The sequence below is a fragment of the Ichthyophthirius multifiliis genome, assembly GCF_000220395.1.
Source record: "Ichthyophthirius multifiliis unplaced genomic scaffold scaff_1120509251028, whole genome shotgun sequence".
Taxonomy (NCBI): Eukaryota; Ciliophora; class Oligohymenophorea; order Hymenostomatida; genus Ichthyophthirius; species Ichthyophthirius multifiliis.
Genome location: NW_004086270.1, coordinates 2,566 through 20,486, shown reverse-complemented (window position 1 = coordinate 20,486; position 17,921 = coordinate 2,566). Strand labels below are relative to the sequence as shown.

At 16.7% G+C, this 17,921-nt stretch overlaps 5 protein-coding genes across 5 annotated transcripts, besides 31 other annotated features; 2 read left to right on the top strand and 3 right to left on the bottom strand. All coding sequences in view use genetic code 6, as the record gives it.

The window, feature by feature from the left end:
- Positions 1–490: 490 nt before the first annotated feature.
- Positions 491–536: a microsatellite.
- Positions 537–713: 177 nt separating this feature from the next.
- Positions 714–767: a microsatellite.
- A 45-nt stretch (positions 768–812) lies between these two features.
- IMG5_206928 (Ras family protein, putative) lies at positions 813–1,449 on the bottom strand (the record flags this gene model as incomplete). Its single annotated transcript, XM_004031994.1, has 1 exon — positions 813–1,449. The coding sequence occupies exon 1, from the start codon at positions 1,407–1,409 to the stop codon at positions 813–815; it is 597 nt and encodes a 198-aa protein (XP_004032042.1). The 5' UTR covers positions 1,410–1,449.
- Positions 1,438–1,473: a microsatellite.
- A 314-nt stretch (positions 1,474–1,787) lies between these two features.
- Positions 1,788–1,831: a microsatellite.
- A 199-nt stretch (positions 1,832–2,030) lies between these two features.
- Positions 2,031–2,078: a microsatellite.
- A 26-nt stretch (positions 2,079–2,104) lies between these two features.
- IMG5_131630 (metallopeptidase family m24, putative) lies at positions 2,105–5,935 on the bottom strand (the record flags this gene model as incomplete). Its single annotated transcript, XM_004031993.1, has 11 exons — positions 2,105–2,704; positions 2,761–2,951; positions 3,101–3,596; positions 3,795–4,460; positions 4,532–4,817; positions 4,878–4,954; positions 4,996–5,160; positions 5,211–5,354; positions 5,415–5,560; positions 5,608–5,776; positions 5,870–5,935. 11 exons carry the CDS (start codon positions 5,933–5,935, stop codon positions 2,105–2,107), a joined length of 3,006 nt encoding a protein of 1,001 aa, XP_004032041.1.
- Positions 2,321–2,372: a microsatellite.
- Positions 3,656–3,735: a microsatellite.
- Positions 3,743–3,792: a microsatellite.
- A 233-nt stretch (positions 5,936–6,168) lies between the features above and the next one.
- Positions 6,169–6,217: a microsatellite.
- A 214-nt stretch (positions 6,218–6,431) lies between these two features.
- Positions 6,432–6,484: a microsatellite.
- Positions 6,485–6,564: 80 nt separating this feature from the next.
- On the top strand, positions 6,565–7,486 carry IMG5_131620 (myb-like DNA-binding domain protein; the record flags this gene model as incomplete). Its single annotated transcript, XM_004031992.1, has 4 exons — positions 6,565–6,586; positions 6,648–6,893; positions 6,946–6,962; positions 7,388–7,486. The coding sequence occupies 4 exons, from the start codon at positions 6,565–6,567 to the stop codon at positions 7,484–7,486; spliced, it is 384 nt and encodes a 127-aa protein (XP_004032040.1).
- Positions 7,271–7,303: a microsatellite.
- A 551-nt stretch (positions 7,487–8,037) lies between the features above and the next one.
- Positions 8,038–8,088: a microsatellite.
- Positions 8,089–8,948: 860 nt separating this feature from the next.
- Positions 8,949–8,993: a microsatellite.
- Positions 8,980–9,041: a microsatellite.
- Positions 8,989–9,038: a microsatellite.
- Positions 9,042–9,089: 48 nt separating the features above from the next.
- Positions 9,090–10,371, top strand: IMG5_131610 (hypothetical protein). The gene is made up of 9 exons (XM_004031991.1): positions 9,090–9,194; positions 9,249–9,385; positions 9,444–9,599; positions 9,641–9,736; positions 9,778–9,828; positions 9,892–9,910; positions 9,979–10,039; positions 10,093–10,119; positions 10,163–10,371. Exons 1-9 carry the CDS (start codon positions 9,116–9,118, stop codon positions 10,227–10,229), a joined length of 693 nt encoding a protein of 230 aa, XP_004032039.1. The 5' UTR covers positions 9,090–9,115; the 3' UTR covers positions 10,230–10,371.
- Positions 10,344–10,374: a microsatellite.
- Positions 10,375–10,620: 246 nt separating this feature from the next.
- Positions 10,621–10,674: a microsatellite.
- Positions 10,675–11,851: 1,177 nt separating this feature from the next.
- Positions 11,852–11,898: a microsatellite.
- Positions 11,899–11,962: 64 nt separating this feature from the next.
- Positions 11,963–11,990: a microsatellite.
- Positions 11,991–12,467: 477 nt separating this feature from the next.
- Positions 12,468–12,538: a microsatellite.
- Positions 12,476–12,514: a microsatellite.
- Positions 12,539–12,972: 434 nt separating the features above from the next.
- Positions 12,973–13,125: a microsatellite.
- Positions 12,977–13,110: a microsatellite.
- Positions 13,008–13,107: a microsatellite.
- Positions 13,008–13,125: a microsatellite.
- Positions 13,020–13,098: a microsatellite.
- Positions 13,028–13,126: a microsatellite.
- A 261-nt stretch (positions 13,127–13,387) lies between these two features.
- Positions 13,388–13,433: a microsatellite.
- Positions 13,434–13,777: 344 nt separating this feature from the next.
- Positions 13,778–13,853: a microsatellite.
- A 93-nt stretch (positions 13,854–13,946) lies between these two features.
- IMG5_131600 (hypothetical protein) lies at positions 13,947–15,206 on the bottom strand (the record flags this gene model as incomplete). The annotated part of the gene is made up of 5 exons (XM_004031990.1): positions 13,947–14,011; positions 14,057–14,141; positions 14,309–14,380; positions 14,435–14,858; positions 14,906–15,206. Coding segments are annotated over 5 exons (947 nt in total), but the record flags the coding sequence as incomplete, so codon positions are not given.
- Positions 15,157–15,205: a microsatellite.
- Positions 15,207–17,109: 1,903 nt separating the features above from the next.
- Positions 17,110–17,155: a microsatellite.
- Positions 17,156–17,921: the final 766 nt, after the last annotated feature.

The following is a 17,921-nucleotide window of genomic DNA, read 5'->3' as shown; positions in this document are numbered from 1 at the left end:
TCAAACTATTTTATTTATTTAATTACTATTATAATTTAATTTATTAATTAATAATTTCATAGTTTATATATTTTTTTATAATAATATAATTTTACTTAAACTAAAATTAAAAAAATCTTAGCTTTGTTTTTATAAATTATAAAATATTTTTAAAATATTCTTTTTTAAAATTTTAATATTAATAACAAAAAAATATTTATTTGAATAAATTTATTTTTTGCTATTAATTTTAATTAATATTAAAATGATTTAATAATTTTTAATCATAAAATATAAAAAAATAATAAAATACTTTAAAAATATGTCTTAAAATATAATATTTACCTCTTGTTATATATTAATTCATTAAATCATTTCAATATTATTGTTTAATATAAAAAAATATTTGATTCTATAATCATCTAAGTGTTATCTTTAAAAAATAAAGTAATATTATGTTAAAAAAATTTTATGATAAAAAATTTCAAGCTAATATATTTATTTTTATTTTAAATATTTATAAATATATATAAAATATTTAAAAATGTTTCTAAAATTAAATAATAATAATTTTTTAATAAATTGTTAAAAAAAAGTATATATTTATAATCATATGATAAAAATCTTATTATAATTGTTAAATTTAAAAAAATAATGCATAAATAGATAAAAAAAAATTACTTTAAAATTAATAAATATATATTTTTTTTAATTTAAAAATTAAAATTATATAATTATAAAATATTTTTTTTAATGTTTTTATATAATTTTTTTATTTATCTTTTTATTAAAAAATAAAGTTAAAAAATATTTTAATAATAAAAAAAAAACAGTCAGCAACAACCACCACCATTTTTTTTTTATATTCTTTCATTATTTTTTATGTTAATATTTCCGTTATTATATTCTTTTTCTAAAGCCAATTTCGCTATATATTTAAAGGCATCTGATACATTCTATCCACTTTTAGCTGATGTTTCGAAATACTTTACACCATATTTTTCTGCTAAATCTTCTCCTTCTTTTTAACTAACTTTTCTTTCCTCTTTCATATCGCATTTATTTGCAATAATAATTTTTTTAACATCCGCGTTAGCATGTTCATTTATTTATTTCATCCAATCAATTATATTTTTGAAACTATTAGGATCTATTACACTATAAGCCAAAATAATACCCGCAGCTCCTTTATAATAATTAACTGTTATTGTTTTAAATCTTTCTTAACCTGCAGTATCCCAAATTTATAATTTAACTCTTTTTCCATCAATTTCTTCTTGTTTTAATTTATAGTCAATGCCTATTGTTGTTAAATTAACATTTGTGAATGTTCCTTCGCAATAATTCAATAAAACACATGTTTTTCCTACTCCAGAATCTCCTATGACTAAAAATTTTAATATTGCATCATAATCTTATTTTTAATTCATTTTTTTTTTTAGAATTTTTTTTATTTTGTTTCTTTTTTTTTCTTCTTTCTTTCTTTCTTTCTTTTTTTTCTTCTATTATTATTTTATTTATAATTTTATTTATTTTTAAACTTTTTTTTTAATAGAAGGTTAATAATATTATTGAATAAATATTTATATTATTTAAATATGTATGATAAATAATTTTTATTTTTTTGTTATTTTAGTTTTTTTCTATTAATTTACAATATGTTTATTAGAATTTGCTTATATAAATAGATGTAATTAATTTTTATAGAATTTATCAAAATAACTAATATAAATATTACTTAAAAATGAAATAAATTATACTGAAAAAAAAAATATTATCATTAAAATTTATTAAAAAAATAATAATAAATTATATATTATATTTTAATTATTATAAACTATAATTTATATTAATAATAATTGAAAAATATTATATTTTTATATATAGTAAATTAAATATAATTAAAATTTAATTTTTATAAAAATGAAAATTATTTATTAAATTTATATTATTATTATCAATATTTAAATATTTTTTTGAATTATTAATTTAATTAAAAAGTCATTAATAAATTAATAAGAAAATTATTTGAATATTTATTTATGTATTTTTTTATATTTATATTTATATTTATATTTATATTTATATTTATATTTATAACCATAAAAATTCTTTATATAATAATTCAATAAACATAAAAATTAACAATTAAAAAAATTTTAATTTTTGTTTCTTTTTCACCTTCTTTTTTAAGGTTATTATTACCGTGCTACTTGTCCTTTATTATTTTTATTATTAGTAGGTTATTTTTTTGTGCCATATTATTTCTTTTTTATCTTTCTTCCCTTTCGAATTCTTCTTCCATATCTTCTGAATCTAACCCTTCTTCACTTAAATCTTCATCTCCAGTAAAGTCATCTTCACTATCTTCAGTATAGTCATCATCACTATCTGAAAAATCATCATCACTTTCGTATTCTTCTTCATCACCACTAATATTAAATGATTCATCGTCCAATTCTTATTCATTTTCTTCTTCATTATCCGACTCTCCTAGTAAAATATTCCATCCTCCATCTTCTACAAATCCTTAGATATCTGCTCTAATAGTTTTCAAAATATTTACCAATGCGAAATTTTTAGTAGATTCAAAATATAAAATATCCTAACTATTTAACCAACTTTTTATATTATCAGCATTTTCCATTGGAATAGAAACTATTCTTGTAACTGCTTTTTCGTAATCTTTGAAAATAAATACAAGATCAAAATTCCTTAAACTTCCCTTTTTTTTAAAATAAAATAAAATTATTAAATAATAACAATATATATAGAATATACAATCATTCTCTCAAAACAAGCTAATTCAACATCTTCTAAAGACATAACAAAAAATGGAGTTTCAATAATATTCATAAGAGTATTTTCAGTAGGTTAGAAAAGACAAGTAGATCTATAAGCAGATCCATGAAATCCTAAATTTGAATAAGGAACTTCGAATGAAATTTTATTTCCAATTTATGTTTCTACATCTTTATAAAAAGCCTAAAAATCTTTATTTAATTTTATTCTTCTGGCTTTTCCATCTATTCTTCTTCAATTTCATCTATATCATGTCCACCTCTTCTTTTTTAATCTTTTTTTAAAACAATAAAATAAAAAAATAATAAGAGTATATTACTTAAATCCTCTGGTGGTAAACCAGCTTCCATATAAAATTAAACATCATTAGTTTTTTTTTTTCCGATTATTAAAGGATGATGTAAATGGAAATGCAAAGCAACGATCATTTCATTATCACAAGGTTAAAAGAATGCATGCTTAATATTACTAAATACCAGATCAACTTTTTCATTTCTTGTAGTATATCTAAAACCATTTAAATGTAATTCTAATACTCCTGTTTATTTTTATTTAGAAATAGTTGGTCTCATTTTAAGATTATGTAAAGCAGGTCTTTTTGTTTATCTAATTTAAAGTTTTTCCTATTCGATAATATCTTCTCTTTGTTTTTAATCTTATTCATTTTATTTAATTTTAGTTTATAAATCTTTTATTTTCTTCATTATTTCTTATAAATTCTTACTGTTTTTTGAACGAAAACTTAACTCTTTAATATATATTGATTATGCTTCATTTTTAGGAAACTAAATATTAGATAGATTTCCACCACTAATCTTTTTTTTAATAGAAATATATGATATATAATATAAAAATAAAAACGTATAGCATATTAATATATATTTATAAATATATAAAAAAATATAAATATATATATATACATATATATATATATATATATATATATATATATATTTACTTATTTATATTTTTTTTTAATTTTTTTTTTATTTTTTATTATATATTTTTTTTACATTATGAAAATTTAGTCTTAATGTATATGTTTTTCCTTCATCAATTTTTTAATAATTTTTTATTAAGGAAATATGGAATGGAACTAATTCTCCATTAATAGGTAATAATATACATTCATGCTTTATATCAATATGTATTTGATTTTTCTTAAAATCTTTAGGTATATCATCAATTTATTTAAAGCATTAAATTTTTTCAAAATCAAAATTTTTCTAGTTAGTTTTAGAACTAAAAAAATTATTATTTGACAATCTTTTTTTTAATTCATCAAGTTTTTTCTCTCTTAATTCTAATTAATGAACCATTCTTTCTTTTTCCGATACAATAGTTTTATTTTTATGATAGGCATTTCTAGTTCTACGTCCATCACTAATTATATTTTCCTTTTCCAAGTCATCTTCTTGTTCTTCTTCATCTTAATCTTCGTCTTGAATACTATAAGATACATCTTCGTATTTTCTAGAAACTTTGTAAGTCATAACTGCATTTCTCATTTAAGCGTTTCTAATTGCCACAGTATCCGAAAGCTAAATTGCATATTTTTTACTTTTTTCATTTTCTAAATTATCGAATCCAACTGTAACATTAAATACCATTCCTTCTTCTATTTTTTTCTCATTTTTACTATTTATTTCTAAATTTTTCTCATTAAATTCTAATCCAATCTATTTTTATTAATTAATACATATAATTAATTTTTTATTTTTTTTTAAATAAATATATATAAATATAAAACTCCATATCCAAAATTAGCTGGTAATTTATCTTAAAGTTAAGGTATTTTTTCCTTTATAAATTTTGTTGCTTATTAATATATATCACATAAAGCAACACCTGGCTTTAATTCAATAGCAAGTAAATTTTATAATTCATAAAGTCTTTAATAAATTTTCTTTTAATCACTAGTAGGATCTATAAATAGAGTTCTTACTATATTTGAATGATATTCCATATATCTCGTTCCTACAGATAAAATAATAGTGTCATATTATAAAATTTCTTTATTTGATTCTGCTGATGGTCTATATTAATTTTTTTGTTTATATATTTTATATATTAAATACATATAGAATATTTTTTACTTTAAATCATATTTTCCTCCTGATTATACTATTGGGGTATAAGCTAAATCGGCGCTTTAAACATCTCCTCCAATTTCCTAAAATAAATATTATTTTTAAATTAATATAATTTTATTACTTCTTATATTTTTTTTAGTTCTTTTTCATTTTCCATTAATTCTGCTATTTTAGAAGATATTTATAAATGTGTCTTTTTTTCTTCATTTTCTATTATATTTTCGATTTCTTTAATTAATCTAGATTCTAAATAAACAGACAATTTAGATGCTTTTCCTATATAAGACTTTTTATTAAAAATATAAAAAATAAAAAAAAATGATTTATATATTTTACTATTTCTTATTAATCTTTTATACCCAAGCAATCCTAAATAAAAGAAGAACAATCAACGAATTTTAAGTTGCTTTTATTTTTTGTAAATTCATCGAATTCTTTCATAAAAGGTCCACTTTGTTATTCTTTTAAAATACTACCAATCTTTTTTTATTATATTAAAATAAAAAAACTAATAAAACATAAAAATATAATTAATTGTACTTAAATTGTATCTTTCTTAATATCGTCTGAAAGTAATTAAAATAATTTTTCAATATTCTTACTATTGACCTAAGGATCTTTTTCAATTAATTAAAAATTACATTATTTAGATTCTGCTGCATTTTGTACTTCAGAAAGCATTTAAACTATTTTTATTTTAAAAAAAAATTATAATCATAATTATTATTTTTACTTTTTTTTGATCCTGCTATTAAAACATAAGATTTTCTTGTAATTAATGTTATTGTATCAACAAAATCATATCCAAAATACCAAAGGGAAACAGCTGATGTCTTTTTTTTATTAGATCCTTCTTCTTTACCATTTTTTATGATTAATGCATCAAATGTTTAATATTATGGCTTTTTTTTTAATATAATAATAATTAGAATAAATAAAGACAAAAATAAATATTTTTTTATAAAAAAAAAAAAAATGGCAAAAATTAAATTTACTTAATTAAGAATGAAAAGTAATTATTGATGATGTTTATAAAAAGATTCTGCTTTTATTTTTGACATTGTTGCTTATTTATATATTTTTTTTTTATTTCAATAAAAAATATTATTATTATTATTTTTTCTCTTTAAGGAATTTGAATTTAATTAAAATATAAAGTTCTTAGTTAATAAATTAGTGCAAATATTTATACTTTTATTTTTTGTTTTTTAGGCGCCAATATAAAATAATATTTAATTAATAAATAAATAAAAATATTTTTATTTATATATAAGTCAATTACAAAAAAAAAAAATTTAAAAATCTAAATTAATGATTAAAGTTATAAATTAATGTTTAAAAATATAATTTATTCAAAATAAAATATTTTAATATTACAAATATTTATTTAAATTAATTTACATTTACAATTAGTAAAATTCTATATTTTTTTAAAAAAAATATCAATATTATATACGTTTTCTAAATATATTTTATTATAATGTAAAAAATCTAATATACATACATAAGCATTTTAATAAAAAATTCAAAAATAAAGAAAATAAGAAGAAAATCTTTAAAAAATTAAATATAAACAAATAAATATAATTAAATTAAACATAAAAAAATTACAAAACTCTGAAAATATAATTAAAAATTTATTAAATTAATAATAAACAAAATCAAAAAGACAATAAAAAAACAATTAATTATGAAAAAAGATAAAGGAAAAGGTCTTTAATAATAATAACAAAAATACAAAATATAAATATAAACAATAATATAAAACAAAAGGTCCTTGGACTGCTGATGAAGATGAATTATTAAAATAATGGATTAATTAGCATGGTTCATAAAAATGGTCATTATGTGCAGAAACAATAAAAGGAAGAAGTGGCAAGTAATGCCGAGAAAGATGGTTTAATAATTTAAATCCTGATGTAAAAAGAGGTTCTTGGAGTCCAGAAGAAGATGATACAATATTTAAAGGATATTTACAAAATGGTTCTTCTTGGAGTGTTATAGCAAAATAATTATAAGGTATTTTTTAAAATAAATAGTTAGTTATATTTATAATTTATTTAATTAAAAGGAAGAACTGAAAACTCAGTAAAAAACAGATTTTATAGTACTGTAAGAAAGCTATTAAGTGATTCAGATAAAGTTTAAGTTGAAAAAAATGGGCTTTAATAAAGCTAAATAAGATAACTTATATAAAATTAACTTAGAAATTAATAATAAAAAGACGACAAATAAAAATAGGAAGTTGAAGTAGAAAAAGAATATAAATAAAATTAGTTTGAAAAATAAGAGGATAATATAATGTAAATATTATAATAAATATATTCTTTAATAAATAAGATTAATGATTTTTAATTTAAAAAATTACAAAATTAGATTATATATTTTAAATTTACATTATATAATTATTTTTTATTATATAATATTTTATAATATTTTTTTTAATTAAAAAAATTTCTAAATTAATTCAATAAAAATATTTAAAAAAAAAAAAAGTAAATAAGAAAATACAGAAAACCGTTCAGCTTAACCATTATTTCAAAAAAGAAAATATGTAAGAAAAAAATAACAAGAAGAATATTCTCAAAATAATTTCTTATACAGATTATTGAGAAATAACTAAATAGAAATAAAGAGTAGCAAATGTTTATAGGATTATTCGTTATTTTATAAAAAATATAAATAATAAAAATTATAAAATAAATCTGAAAAAAGTTCAGAATAAAACAGTAAGAATATTTAATAAGATTAATAATATGGATAATATGAATAAAATAATCAAGATGAATAAGAAGAACAGGTTTAATAATAAGAAGAATAGAAAGAAAAATAATAAAATAAATTGCGGTTCTAAAATATATAAAATTATATTTTCAATGAAAAATAAGAATAATTATAAAATCTAATTTTATCTAAATAAAATAATAAGGATTTTAATATTGATTTCTCATTTTTAGAATAAAATTTAGATTAAAAAAATAGTTAATTTTCTTCAACTAAATTTTAACAAAAATTCCTTAAATATTTTAAAAAGAGTATGAACTAATTTCTTTATGATTTCATAAATGAGAAAAAAAATGAAGTAAAAATAAAATAAAATATATATATATATTTAATAAAAAAAGAAAGAATTATTAAGTTTTCTTGCTTTAAATTAAAAATTTAAATTTGAAAAAAATAAAATTTAAATAAATAAACTTTAAGAAAAAAATAATTAAGCTGATAATAATGATATCATAGAAATAATTTAAAAATAAAGAAAATAAAGTTTGTAACTAGAAATAAAATCAACAGGTAACAAATAAAAAGAACCATAATAATAATAACTATCAAATCAATAGATATTTTAATAATAATTTGAACAATAATAAAATTAATAAGAAATAATAAATAATGATTTATGTGCATATAATTCAAATTAAAAATATAATATTATGCCTTAAGACACTTTATAAATTTAAAATTTGAATTCTTTATAAATTTAATAAATAATGCAAGATTAAAATTATTAAGAAGATAATTAAAAAATGACATTTTTAATAAATTAACTTTATTAATTAGAAAATATGTTATCTAAAACAAAATATGAATTAGATAATTTAAAATCTACTTTAAATAATAATGAAAAAGCAGAAAATGCATGCAATTTATAATAATAATTTTATTTAGATAATTATACTGAAAACTATTATCCTAATAATTAATTTATTTTAGAAAAAAATAACTTTAATTTTAATTGTAATAAAAAAATGAATGACTTTTCACAAAGTAATATTTCAAGAAATATATAATGATAATTTAATAGATAATAATTGAAATTTTTAAATTAAAAATTAATATATATTTATATTTTTTTATAAGAATTTTTTTTTTCAAATTATATATACACTTTCTAAATTTAAAATATTATTTATTATACTATATTTAAATTATATAATTATATAAATAAATAAATATTAAATGCTTTTAAAATTAATTATATTTTTTAAATAAATTTATAAATATTAAATATTAATTTTGTAATTATTATTAATAAAAAATAAAAATATATAAAGATTTTTTTTTCACATAATTATATTATTCAAAATAAATAAAAATATTATTTTAAAAAAATAAAAAAAGATAAAGTAAAAAAATAAAATAAATAAAAGAAAAAAATAAATATAATTATATAGTAAATTAAATATATATTTAATTTAATAAATATTTATATTCAAAAAAAAAAAAATCAATAAAAACAAATGTCGTTCTTCTCAGTAATTGCTAAAAATAAAGTTTCAAATTAATCCTTAAGAAATGCTGTTACTGCATTAAAGCCATGTAATATTTAAATTTTAAGACAAAGTTTTTTTTAAAAAATACTATTAAAAAAAGCTTAAAATCAAGAAATAATTACAAAATGGATATAAACCTTAAATAGCAAAGCAAGTTCAGCTGAATCCCGTTCATATTGTGCTTAACTTTCATCTTTAATAAGTTATTACAATAGATAACACACTGAAAAAATTCCAGTATTAAAAAACATATATAAAAATATTTATAACTAAATAATTTTCAAAAAATAAAAAGACCATTAATTGGGAAGAATGGAAAAAATAGATTAGCACAAAAGGATTAGTAGAAAAAGTAAAAGAGAATTATGAAACTTTAATAAGAGAATAATACCAAGTTGATTAGATTGCTAAATAAGTTTTATCTTAAACATCTAAGCCTCTCGATGATATTGTAATTAAATTATTTTATTCTAATTATAAAATAAAATAAAGGAAAATGAATTATCTTTCCATGCTGCTATTTGGTTAAATGCTTATTCTGATTATACTATGTTTTTATTTGAACTAGAAGAATATAATAATCCTAATGTATTTTTATATTTCTTATTTTATATTAAATAATTTTAAAGGAATACCTAATGCATGAAAACTATGACTTCTTTAAAGGATTAGAAGCTGAAGTAAATTATATTTTTTTTTTTTTTTACTTAAAAAATATATTATTTTATTAAAAAAAAAAATAGCTTGAAGAATTAACTGAAAGTAAATTAATAAGATTTTAATAAAATAAAAAATATTTATAACAATTTTATATATTAAATAATACATAGCACATAACTATATTCCTGGTTCAAAGGACGATGTTAACCTTAGAGGATATTTAGCATGCTAGTAAATAAAAAATAATAATAATATTTATGTATTTATTTTAATTAAAAATATAGATTTGCTTGGGGTAAGAAAGTTATTAGGTATTTTTTTATTAAAAATTTAATTTATTATCTATAAATTTAGTTTCTATCGTCATCCTTCTGATGATTTTAAATGCGCAAAAGCCACAAAAAATATGCTTGGTAGATGATTTATTTTTTATTTAGACTTATTAAGATAAGAATATAAATATTAAATAACACCTTACTTATATGAAAAAATAAATAATAATTTTTTGTTATAAATAAAAGTAAATGTTATTTATAAATATTTAAAATAAAAAATATTAAAATAAATTTTAATAATTATTAATTTTTTTTTTTTAATTTACAAGATTATTTATTTTTATTTAAAAGAAAAATAATTTAAGTTAAATTTAAAACATAAAAATAAAATACAATTATATATTTTATAAAAAAGTATTTTATATATATATATATATATTACTTACTTTAATGCTTTTTTTTTTTTTAATAAATAAAAAAAAAAGCCATTTTCAATTTTTTCTCGCCTTTTTTTATTATTGTTAATAATTGAATTTTTAAAATAAAAAACAAAATATAATAGCTAAAAAACAAATTAAAATAAAAAAAAAATTAAGCCTTTGATAAATTTTTGAAAATCACTCAGACTCAAATATGTTAAGAAATAGATTTAAGCATAAATATAGTACCATCTTCATTTAATTTTTCACAAGGAATAAAAGTAAGAACAAAGTTTACACTAACAATTTTTTATTTAACATAATACCTTATAATAAAAAGCACACAAAGAAAAATCAATGATAATATAATTCCTATAAAAATCATGTAATTAATAGTGAATCCTTAAATAAAATCGATACTATCTTAATTATTTTAAAATAGAAAATCAGAAAGTTTTAAAATGGCTAAAATAGGTGATTCAAACACACTAAAAATATATAATAAATTATCTTTATTTTAAATAAAACTAATTGCATAAGAATCTAAAGGAAACTCTAAAACGGAAACTGCTTAAATAAAAGATTAAAATATTGTATAATAAATATGTAAAAGACCCACAATTCCTTCATTTAAAAAGCCTTAATGTTTTTCTGAACATTAAATAAGTTCACAAATATTATTTTGGTATAAATTATCTATATTATTTTTTAAACTATCACTATTTACTTTAATTTTTTTTAAATTATTTTGAAAATTCTGTGTAAAATCTTTTAAGTTTTCAAAACTTTTCTTTTATAATTAAAGCATTTCTGCCCTTTATAATTGAGGAAATTTCTAGTTTTTATTTTTTATAATTTTTTCTGAAGCCAAAATTTCTTATGAAAAGCAAAAAGCAGATAAGCTACTACTTACTTATAAAGAAAAATAATTTAATTATATAGACGGTTTTAAATATGAATGATAGATTTACAAAAAGATTACAATACCTACAAAAAATAAAGTCGCGAAAAGCGAAACTAACATAAGAAACGCAAAATTGTTATTACTATTAATTTTCTAATTAAAAATTTTTGAAGAAAGTACTTAATTACTCACTTTCTTATTTTTTTCTTCTTCTAAATTATACTCTTGACTTAAAATATTAACAAAATCTGTAACTAACCACTCTTAGCTTTAACTATTTAAAGCAAGTTCACATAGCTAAAGTCTTTTTATTTCTTTATTACATTCTCTTTCATACAAGCGACTAGCTAATAGTAAAATTTTTTCGTAGTAATTATTTATTTTTTGAATTTGAGGAAATATTATTATACTATTTTTTTATATATATAAAAAAATGTATAAGTATTATATATATATATATATATATATATATATATATATATATATATATATGGTTTATATAATTTACGAAATTAAAAATAAACTTATGCAAGCCAAGCAAACAAAAATTAATTAGTTATTTAAAATTCTTATTTAAAATTCTTCAACATTTTGATAAATATAATTAAAAATACTATTATTATATTAAGTAAAAAGTACATAATTATGAACTAAATAATAAAATGAATTTATAAATAAATCTTTTTCCATATTCTAATCTAAATTTATATAAATGAAATTTAAAAGAAATAAATATCAATTCATTATATTCAAATGGAGATTCATATTATACGAAATCATCGTAAATTTTTAATTTTTGATCTTTGTCAAAATCAACATTTAAATCTTGTATTTCCATAATAACATTTATATTTTCGTTTAAATCTTTTTTAAATTCTACTATAGCATCTTTAATATATTGACTAAATTATTTTTTATATTCATCAGCATATTAATTCGGTAATATCTAATTTTTAATCATAAATAGACCCAAATAAGAAAGTGCAGATTTTGAGTAATTAAGATTAATTAAATTGACTAGTTAAAATTTCCTAATACTATCCATAATATAATTATAATCCTAAACAAGAAAAATAATAAAGACAAAAATATAAACGACAAAAATAATTATAAAAAATTAAACAAGAAAAATCAAATTAGTGAATTATTTTGGCATTTTTTTGCTGTTTACGATTTCCTTCAATAAATCATTATTAAAAAATCTCTTTTTTGCCGAAGAACTTATAGAGTTCAACTCTCTTGGATTATCGAGTATAGTTTTTTTACCACTTTTTTCTTTTGTTTCTTATATTGTATTTTTGGCATTTATGTTTTTTAAATTTAATGTCTTATTTTATACTTGATTTGATGAAGATTATAATTATTCCTGTTTTTCGTTTGTTATGCCATCGATTTTTTCTAATTCTAATTATTCATCTTTTATACTTTTCCCGAACATATTTTCAAAAGAATTTTAATTTTCAAAATTTTTATTATTAGTATTACCTTTTTACATCCATACACTTTATTTAAATTAATTGGAAGTTTCATTTTTTTAATTTACTTCAAAAACTTATCCTTCATCTAATTCTTCTTATTCTTAAAATTATTATTTTTCTAATTCTTATTCCTATTCTTCTTATTATTAATCTTATTCTTATTAATCTTATTATTATTATTATTAATCTTATTCTTATTTTTATTAATCTTATTCTAATTCTTATTAATCTTATTTTTATTATTTTAATAATAATTTGCTAATATTATCATCAATTTATTTTTCTTCAACTTTATTTTGTACTAAATTTTAAACTAAGTTTTATTTTTTACGTTTAATTATTCAACGTTTTCATTATTATTAAAATCTAAATTAAGTTTCCTATTAGAATCGTCTAATGTTGGATTTTTAAATGAATGTAATTCTTATAAATTTTATACATCTTATAAATAACTGTTATTAATAATAAGAAGTTTAATATAACTATTATCCTTTGTATCCTCATATTATTATTATTATTATTATTATTATTATTATTATTATTTTTATTGTATGCTAAATTAACTTTCATTTGTTTTTCTTACATTTTTTTTTTATTAAGACATTATATTTTGGTTTTTGATAGTCATACTTTCATCCTATGATTATTAATAAATAGTATTTAAATGCAAATTTGAATCGTCTTCATAGTCTTATATTTTATTTATTTCAATTATTTCCATTTGAAAATATGTTGTTTATTATTTTCTATATGTGAGTGTTTGGAAATATAAATTAAATTTTATATCATAATCGTTTAGGCATTAATTATTATAATAATATTATTTATTCTGGCCTATAAAATCTTTTATTGGATGATCTTCATGATTGATTTCTAATAAATTAAACTTAACCTTTATTTTATTTTATTTAATTTATATTCTTTTTTTTTTTTACTTTATTTTCATTTTATTTATTTTGATTTTTATTTAAATATTTTATTGATTTTTATAAATTTATTGATTTATTTGATGATATTTAATACTAATATATATTTTTGAACTGTTCTACTATTTAAAAAAGATCATAAGGTATTTTTAATCTTGAACTTTAATTTTATATCATTAGTTAAGTACTTTATTAATTAACCTTTTTTTAAAAAAATATAAATAATATAAATATATATTATTTTACATTGATATTAATCTAATCTTTAAATTTCGAAAATAAAGTTGAAATTTAAGGTATTATAAATGAAATATTTATATTCTTATAAAAACTTTATATGTTAATAAAATTATTTGTATCTATAGAATCTCTTACAGTTTTTTTTTGCTTAATTTTGGCATTAAACATTAACTAAAATAATTCCTAGTCTATACCTTAAATAATACCATATTAATCAAACAAAATATAATTTAAATTATTATCAAATTTTTATATTACAGAGTTCATAACAAAATCATCATAATATCCATCTTAGTTACATATATATATATTTATTGGTGTAATAAATCCCTATTTTATACAATAATAATTATAAATACAAAAAAATTATTTCTCTTTTTTTACTTATTTATCCATAAAAAAAGTTTTATTTATATTCATAACAAGTTTTGAATAACCTCTATCAAGCATATTTGTTATTAATTAATTGTGTATATTTTTTAGAAATGAAGGCATTAAATCATTTATATAAGTTAATTACTTAAAATCTTGTAATTAATAATTAAAAAAATTCGCTATTTTATTATTTGATTTATTTAATATTCTGCCTCTATCTTTTGAGATTGATATTTTTAATAATTGCAAATTCCCTTTAATAATAGTGTAATTTTGGACAATATCGTTTCCTTTATTAGAGTCTCTTTACAATAACTCATAAACTATGTTTTCTTATTTTAAAGCCGAAACAAAATCATTTAAAATTAATGCAAAATAAATTGATTTTATTCTAAAAAACGTAATATTTTCTTTAGCCCAATTTAAATTTAATCTTTAATTTTATTTATATTTAATTTTTTTGGTTTTTTATTTTTTTACTTTTTTAATTAATTTTAATATTCATTTTTTAATTCTAAACCTAAATTTGATAATTATATTGATGCTTATTAAAAATTATTCATATTTTGAAAACCTTCGGTTTTAAGCTTTTACCAAAATTTATATTTTAATTAACAATAATTTCCTATTCTTTTAATTAGGTTTTTCTAAAAATTATCAATTTAATCTAATGCTTATATTGAAAATTCTTAACTAATTTAATTACTATGTGAACTTTTTTTATATTCCTTTATATTTTATTATAAATAATTTTATTAATAATATATTATATTAAAAATAACTTATTCCATCATAAATTCAATATTTTTGGACATAATTTTGGATATAGATTAGAAATAAAAAGAAATTTTCTTACTTTTAGAAAGTAAATATTTTAATTCATTATATGCTTTAGGTGAATTGTTTCTATATTTAGCTAAGTAACTTATATATTTAAGGCTCAAATGTTCAAATTAAATTTAATCATTTATAAATAATTTATTTCTTAAACAATATTTAAAAATGGAACTAACTAAATTAAAAATATCTTCAATTAAAATATCTCTATGTTTATTTTTAAAATCAGAAACATGACAATAACATTCAGTATCTAAGCAGCTTTCTTAGTGTGAAATAAGAATACAAAAAAGCTTGAATTTAAATTATTCATTTTTTTTATATTCAATAGCCATTTCTATGATTTATTCTAAATAAAAATCTACCTAAGTATAATATAAATGAATATTTTATTAATTCATATTCATAATGACAGAATACTATTTAAATTTAAAATAATTTATTAATAATAAGAGAAAAATATTACATTATAATTATAATATTATATGAAAACAGAACTTAATAGTACACCAAAAACAACATAATAATAAAAAATTTATGTATTCTCAAGTTTATCAGAAAGTATATAAACACTAGTCAAAATCATCGAAATAATATAATAAATAGTAGAAGTGATGTAAAATTTAGATATGAAAGATTAATTAAATGGCATGTTTTTTAAAAAATCATAAATAAGTAAAACGTTTAATATATTACTAAATATATGTTTAACAATAACAATTATATCTAAATTTAAATAATAAAAAAATGTTATGCTAAAACGCAACCCTAAAATTATAATAAGAATGAAATTATATCTTCTCTTTAAACAGTTTTATTCTATAAACTCATAATTTCTAAAAAATATTATTATTATATATCCAAATAAATTACTCATTATTAAACCAACAATACCCAATATTCTTATAAAAATAGGCTTTTAAGAACAATCGGCTTCTACGAATCTAAATTCTACTAAAAATGAATTTAGACCACAAACATACATTCCGGAATTTATTTCTATGTATGGAGTAAAAAATATCCACCAATATAAAGTTAAAAAAATATTAAGAACTTGATTTGTACCTGTTATTGATCTTTTATAGCAAGCAACAAACTCTTTATAATTTAGTTTTAGAACAGATAAAATTATCGTATATCCTATAATTGATATCATTATTATATCCATTGCAAAAAAGACTATTTTAGAAAGTATATCACTTCCTTTGAAAAATAATAAAAACGTACCAGGTGATATTTCATTTATCTTTGCAACGAATAATATCTTTTGATCTGTCAATGGTTTTATTTCATATGACGATAATATATATCCACCTAATTAATGGTAATATGCTAATATTAATATACAGTATACTATATTTGGTATTATGAAATTTGGTTTATCTTCTATTATTTCTAATAATGTTTAAAAATAGTTACTTAAATAATCTTTTTATTTTTTTTAATTCATTTTATTTGTTTGCTTTTTTAAAATCGTTTTTTATTTTTGAAATTTATATATAAAAAAAAAAAAAAAAATGTTTTTTTTTGAAATAAAAAAATATTTAAAAAAAATATATAATTTAAAATTATACATTTAAATTATTAAATATATTTTTTATTATTTTAAAAAGTGATATTTAAATTAATTAAAAAGGAACATTTGATTATATTATATTTTAAATCTTTATAAAATAAAACACTATATACATAAAATTCTATTATAAATAAAAAGATATATTTTTAAATATAAAAAAATAAAAATTAATTCGAAAATAATTATTATAATAATTTATATATGATAATATTTAAAATTATAAAAATATTTACATTTTATTAAAACAGATGAAAAATAAAATTATAATACTAAAAAAAAATACATTTATTCAAAAAAAATAATAGAATTATTAAAAACACTTAAATAATTATATAACAAAAAATCATCAAATTTAATATTTTCTTAATAATAATTCTATTCCTTTTTTATAACCAATAGATTTATCATAACCAGAAGCAAAAGCAATTGTAGCATTATCTAAATTATTATTTTTTTCAGAGTTTAATTTTTAAGGTAAATTTTTATTGTAAAAAATATCTTCTAATTCTAATAATTAAACAATGTTTTTTTTTCTGTTATTTAATCTTTCTTTTTCAATCTGTTTTATTCCAATTTGCTTCTTTCTTTGAGCTCAATTAATTTATTTTTTAACTCTGGATGATTATATTTTATATAAGCGACTAGTTCTTATATTTCAAGTACCTTATCATCAAATTCATTTAAATGTGTATAATTTTAAAGATTATCTTAATCATTTTTCTTAACTTCATATAGTTTATTTTACATACAAATTATTGTTTTCTTTATTTTATGTTTTGTAAAATGTTTTTCAGTTCCACATATTTATTCACATTACTTTTGTTCCATTAATGGCTTTGTTAATTCTTTATAGAAGCATCCTTCACATATATAAGCACATATTCTGTCATGCTAATCTCTATGTTTTCCTAATTCTAATAAATCCCATAATAATTAATCTATTGTTAAATTACAAAATTTACATTTTAAATTTTAATCTTTATTCATTAATATTTTTATTCAGATTATTATATATTAAACTAAAAAATATTTTTTTATTTTATAATATATATAAATTGTATATTCAATATTTTAAAAATCAAT